Source organism: Phodopus roborovskii, unplaced genomic scaffold, assembly GCF_943737965.1.
Source record: "Phodopus roborovskii unplaced genomic scaffold, PHOROB, whole genome shotgun sequence".
Classification (NCBI taxonomy): Eukaryota; Metazoa; Chordata; class Mammalia; order Rodentia; family Cricetidae; genus Phodopus; species Phodopus roborovskii.
The window spans coordinates 5,014,001-5,020,000 of NW_026126416.1; the positions used below are offsets into that span (position 1 = coordinate 5,014,001).

Consider the following 6,000-nt stretch of genomic DNA (forward strand, 5'->3'; position numbering starts at 1 on the left):
GTCCGGGCCACTGAGTTCTGAGTCACACCCAGAGGCAAACAGGGGGGGTGGGGTGGGGGAGGGCACCCGCTCCGAGACACCTGGGGAGAGAGAGCCTTGTAGTCAGTCCCTGACCTCAGCCTGCGGGTCACACCCGGGCAGAACTGCAGCGTGGAAGGAAGCCCCAAGCAGATGAGTGAGATCTCAGAAGCCAAAGATCAGGAGGCCGGGAGAAGGCTAGCCCTGGTAGTGGGGGGGGGGGGCGCCCCAACCTGTGATTGTCCAGTCAAGCCGCCAGACTGAGCAGCACTGGGCGCTCCCTGAGACCGGCCTGGGTCAGCCTCCACAGCCTTTGGAGCCTGTGAAAAGGGCAGGCACAGCTCAGCTGTGCTTCTCGGTCCCAAGCCCCTCTGTGGGCATCTGGTAGGGGTTTTCCATGACCTCCCAAGGGACAGGAGCATCAGGCTTAGCCCAGATCCCAGAGCTGTGCGGGCATAAGCATCTGGTGGGGGGGGGGTCAGCTCAATAGGGGCTGGGCCCAGGGGACACTCCCCAGCTGAGGAATGCCAAGCAACAGGCAGCTGGCTGGCTGGCTGGCTGGCTGGCTGGGATAGAGGGCTGCGGGCCACCCCCCCCACCTCACTGGCCCTGTCGCCATGCCCTATTACAAATCTGTAGGCAGCTGGCTCTCTGGTAGGGTGCATCTCTCTGAAATAGGGCAGCTAGGCCTAGAGAAAGGACAAGCAGCTTGCCCGACTGCCATGCTACCAAGGTAAAGGCATTCAGGAACAGGGACCACAGCATGTCCTCCTTTCCATACCCTAGAGAAGATGGAAGTCAAAACAGTCCACCAGAGACCCAGACGGTGCAGCCGGAAGGCCACCACCTGCCCTGTGGCTTCGCGGTCCCTCAGAGTGGCCTTCCCCCAGTCTTCTCAGTGGAGGCAAAGTTAGGTCCAGCTGTGCCAAGGTAGAGCAGCAGGAGATACTGCCGTCCTCAACGCTCGAGGCGCTGACCTCCGGAGGGTAATATGAGGGGCCTGGGGACTCAGGACACCTAGGGCTCAGCCTTTGACTGCGGTGACCACCCTACAGTGGTTCTCAACATGTGGGCCACAACTCCAAAAATTCCATCGGAAAACAGATGTTTACATACACTAGCAAAATTACAGTTAGCAATGAAAATATTTGATGGCCGGGGTCAAGGGAACACGAGGAAAACTGTCTTAGGTGAGAACCACTCACTGCGAGACTCTCCTTGCCTGGAGAGTGACAGCCTCAGAGACCTAAGAATGGGAAAACGCCGGGATCTGGGAGCTCAGGCCGTGGTGGTGATAGGCAGCTATGCCCAGCAATGCTAAGGCAAATGTGGAGAGCATCACACATCTTGCCACACATGGGCTCAACATTGTATGTGTTTCCCACATCCCCGTTCACCGCTACAAGGCAGGGTCACAAAGCTTCTGAAGAAACTGAAGCCCAGAGACCATGGCACTCGGCCAATTAGCAGCTGGACAGAGGAGTGAGCTGGGCCAGATTAGGGATGTTTGGTAAGGCTGTGTTTGCAAAGGAGAGTGCCCTGAGTTCGGATCCTGCCTTTCCTATCCCTGCTCCTGAGACTCTCTGCTCAGCTGAGCAGGATAGCACAGGCACAGTGCCCAGCCCTGAGCAAAAATTTAAACTGGTGTTTAGTCACAGCTTCCTGTCCACAACACACTTCTGCTTTAAAAAAAAATGAATAGTTGCAAATGAATTTATTTTTACTAAAGTAGTTCACAGATTTTTGTTTAAACATCATTCGGTCACCTTCAACGCCCCAGGAGGAGTCTTCCGGTATTTTCTTCCCTGCAAGGACACTATCTATGCCCCTCCCCGCCCTCACCCTAAGCATGTTTCTGCGCAAGGAGCAGACCAGAATCAGACAAATGTTCCCATTCTCCAATGGGCAAAATGAGGTCCAGAAAGACAAAGAAGAAGGAGCCCCCGGATGCGGGCTTGGCCCTGCCCTTTGCCCCCAGAGCTGTAAGAGCGAGCGAGCTAGCGCCTCAGGCTTGAGTTGCCTCAGTTGCTTCCCTAACCCGCCCCACCCCACCCCTGCTCTGCTGATTTCAAATGCTGAGAACCAATCAAGCTGGCTGCCTGGGTAGCGGAGGGGGCCAGTTTCCGGGGCCTGTGGTTACCACACTCCACTTCCCTGTGATGACAGAAACCCCGTTTCTGAAACAGGAGGCCACCACCAAGATTCTCAGGTCTCCACACAGCCCGTAGAGGGCCCAGCTTCCCTGACCATTAAGTGGGACAGCATGGGGCACCGCTGAATGGCACTGCTTAGCTTGTTGCCCTGAAAGCACCCCTACATAACGGCCACATAACAGCTTCTTCTGTCTTTACTCTCCCTGACTCCCGGACAGAAGTCTTGATTAAAAATTTAGGCGGCCATTGGCCAAGGTTTCAGAGAAGGCGGATACCTGGGAAGTAGCTGCGGTGAGAGGGCAGGGGTGGCCCCTGGGTCCCTCAGTAGTCACAGTGCCAGTTGTGGGGGTAGCCAAGGCACCTCCCCCTCCCCAGCACACACACACACACACACACACACACACACACACACACACACACACACGAAAGGAAGGAAATGAAGCAAAGTCAGGCAAAGATAAGGGGAAGGGGCTAGGCCACACCAAGAACTCTCCTTAGGGTGCAGACCAGGGCTGGGCTCGAACGGGTCTCAAATCAACTCACCCTGTGGCTTGACTTTCTTCCCCAGTTTCAACTTTGAAAACTTGTGTTTCTGCCCCCCTCCCTTGCACCCCCCCCCCATTTGCCAGGACTCTGTATCTGCAACATGGTGCTTCCAGCTGCGCCTCCTCCCTCTCTGGCTTAGCAGTTCACCCTTCTCCGGCACCCCAGGCAAAGGCCACTCCAGCCTTTAGAGTACAGGATTAAGGGCTAAAAGCACCACAGGCAGGCAGAGGAATCTCCACTGTGAGGTTGACCAGATTGGGGGCACATGGGTCTGACTCCACCTGGGGGAGGGGGAGGACCGCAGTGCAAGGATTTGGGGGCCTGCTCACCACATCCTTGACAGCCCCTCTTTCCGACTCTGGGAGTTCAGGCCTCCAAGCAGTGCTTCGGACATAGGCAGCTTCACCCCAGTTACAGGGTGAGCCCTCTCTAACATTCCAGGGCCTCTCCTCCCACACACACCTCTGATCAGCCCTGTCTCACTCCCTGTCCACGGGGCTACATCCCATAAGTGATTCCCGCGGGAATTCAGAAAGCACTTCAGAGATGAGAAAGGACTTCCGGGAAGCCAGAGAGACAGCTGGATTTGCCAGCAGCTAGGACACTTAGGGTAGTGGGGAGGTCTAGGCAATCCCAAATCCTTGCTCCTTCTCATAAAAGCGCCAGAGGACTGTAGCCCCAAACACAGTCCCACAGGTGATTTCTGGAGGTGGGGCGTAAGAAGAGACCCTTAAACCAAGGAGAATGCACCCCCCAGCATCTCCATCTGCTCTCCTTGCCAGCCCAGCCCCACCCACAGCTCTCCGGTTAGACCTGGGTTCTGTCCAGGCATTGTCTGCCCTGCACAGCCTGCTGCCCATTGAGGTCTGGCGTGTGCCGAGCTAGCTGATCAAGAGCCAGCGCCGCCGCCATGGGGGGTGAGTGGGCGGACCTCTCACCTTCCTGGACCAGCTCAAAGGCAGGCTCTTTATCCATACAGGGTCCCCACCATTTCATCTACACCTGGGTGCCCGGGGAGGGTGGGGGGGCAGGACCGTCCCTTCCGTCCCAGAAACCTCCAGATGGTGGTCTTGGCAAGGGGACGTCAGCCAGCATTCCCCTGACGCTCTCGAAGCGGGGACCCCATTATTCTACTGTGCCAGGCCCGGGCTGGGGAGCCTGAACTCAGGGGGAAGGGCTTTGTTTGGCTCTCTCCTGCAAAATGGAGTCTACAAGGAAAGCCCCCATGGTTAGAGCATCCCATCTCCTGCTTTGCCAGTGCTGGTTCACACTGGTTGGGGGTTAGGACTCTGTTTTCTTTTCATGGTAGGTAGCTGGCCTCTCCCCATCTGCCTTAGGTGCCATATTTACATACACACCTCACTCCCACCCCCACCCCCACCCCGACCCCCGCCACGCGCTTCCCTCGACCTCCAAGGGTCCCCGCTGCAAAGTCAGCCTCAGTGGCAGCCTGGCCCCGCCCCCACCAGCCCACCAGGCACCTGCAGGGGCTCCTCTTTGTCTCAGGCTGCTCAGTGCCAGGCAGAGTGTTCACAAGAGATGCTCTAAGTGCTGAAGGAGCTGCTAGACTGGGGGCCCTCAACCCTCCCCCCCCCCCCAAGCAGCTGAGTTATACACTGTCTCAGTGCCTTCTCTCCCGGATGCACAGAGCAGGGATGTCTTCTCTGGGTTAGGAAGAGGGCACCTCCTCCATTGCTTTCTCTGATCTTTCTAGAGGCAACTTCCAGGGGTCCCTGGAATCTGGGTCATGTCTGGCCCAGGGGGTCTGGAGATCTGTTTCAGAGACCCACCCTCGACTTCCACTACTCCCCTCCCCCATTCTACAAGAATGGACAGATGAATGCTCCTCTGTCCATGCCAGACTTGGTGACCAGCTCCTACACAGGTACCCTCCCAGTATGTCCTCAAAGAGAAGGCCCCAGAGCGCAATCCACAACGGAGCTGGCGAACAGCACCTCCACCCAGCACAAAGAACACAGATTGGTTCAACTTTGTAGTATTTCCTGCCCCTCCCGCACCTGTGTTCCCCTTGCAAAAGAACCCATTGGGTCGTGTCCTCTTCCCTCCTAAGGTCTGCCACATCACTTCTAGTGCCTGCAGATATCGGGGACGTGACCCCAGATAAATCTAGGGACCCTCCCTCGCTGCTCAGCCTCACCTCTGTGTACCTGTGAAGGTAGCCTACGGGCGGTGCCGCCCCCTTTCACCCTTTCGGGGTTGGCCCCTCAGATGCACCTTCGCCTCCCTCCCTCCCTCCCTCTCCTTTGGGCACAGGACCAGCAGGGTTCTCTTCAGCACCCACCGGCACCCTGTGGAAGGCCGAGGTACCATTCCGACCCTTCCATGGGTCCGTGGTACCCGCCCCCAGGATAGTGAACTGCATCGAGAACATAGACCTGGCTAACTGGGGTAGATGGGGGGGGGAGGGGGAGGATTCCCTCCTGTGCCCCAGAATGAGACAGCAGCCTCATGGGGAGGCGAAGAGGAAACACACAGACGCTCCGGCCTGGGCCAGGGCTGGGTGTGAAATACCGGATTTCCTTGTTTATTCGATTTTCTGATCATTAAGGGCTCCCAAGAGGGGCCAGAAATCACCACCCAAACAAAGCCACCTTCCACCGGTCCGCAGGGCCGCCGCTCCCCTGCGGCAGCCGGGCCAGCGCGCGCCGGCCCCTCCTCCTGCACTGCGGGCTCCAGATCGAGCGGTGCCCGCGCCCCCCTCCCCGGGTCCCCGCGAGACAAAGCCCGAGCCATCGGCGCTCACCTGACGGCCACTTTGACGCAGCAGTCGCCCTGGCCAGCCATGGTCGGTCCTGCGGCACTGGGGGGAGGGGGAGCGGGTCTGGGCGCGGATCAGGCGCGGGGGTCCGGGGGCCACTGCTGCAGGCAGCGGCCGCGGCCGCGGCTGCGGCTGCAGCTGCAGGAGGCGGAGGCGCGGACGCGGCTGGCGAAAGCGACCTCGCGGGCTGGAGGTGGCATGCTCGCAGCGGGCGGCGGAGGGGGCTCACCCGCGCCCGGCCCCGCGGGGCTGGCCGCGCGCGCCTCCTCCTCCAGCCATCGCGCGGCGGTGCAGAGCGGGCTGACAGCGGCCGGGGTTAGACCCGCAGCTCCGTGCCGCTGCGGGCGCGACACGCGCGCACACACCTCCCACCCCGGCCGCCGCCTCCCGCCGCAGCGCGAACAAAGGGGGCGGGGGCCCAGCCGCCTCCGGTCCCACCCCCGGGCCCCTAGGAGCCGCGCAGGGCTCCGCCCCTCCCCGCGGCCGCCAATAGGGGGCCCCGAC

General features: G+C 59.7%; 1 protein-coding gene across 1 annotated transcript in view; it reads right to left on the reverse strand.

The window, feature by feature from the left end:
* The window catches only part of Kif21b (kinesin family member 21B), a 46,841-nt gene extending 41,299 nt beyond the window's left edge, over window positions 1-5,542 (reverse strand). Inside the window, exon 1 of the mRNA XM_051183207.1 lies at window positions 5,482-5,542. Within this exon, the coding sequence (XP_051039164.1) occupies window positions 5,482-5,522 (41 nt within the window). The 5' untranslated portion in view covers window positions 5,523-5,542. The remainder of the gene's footprint in view (window positions 1-5,481) is intronic.
* Between the last annotated feature and the right edge of the window lie 458 nt (window positions 5,543-6,000).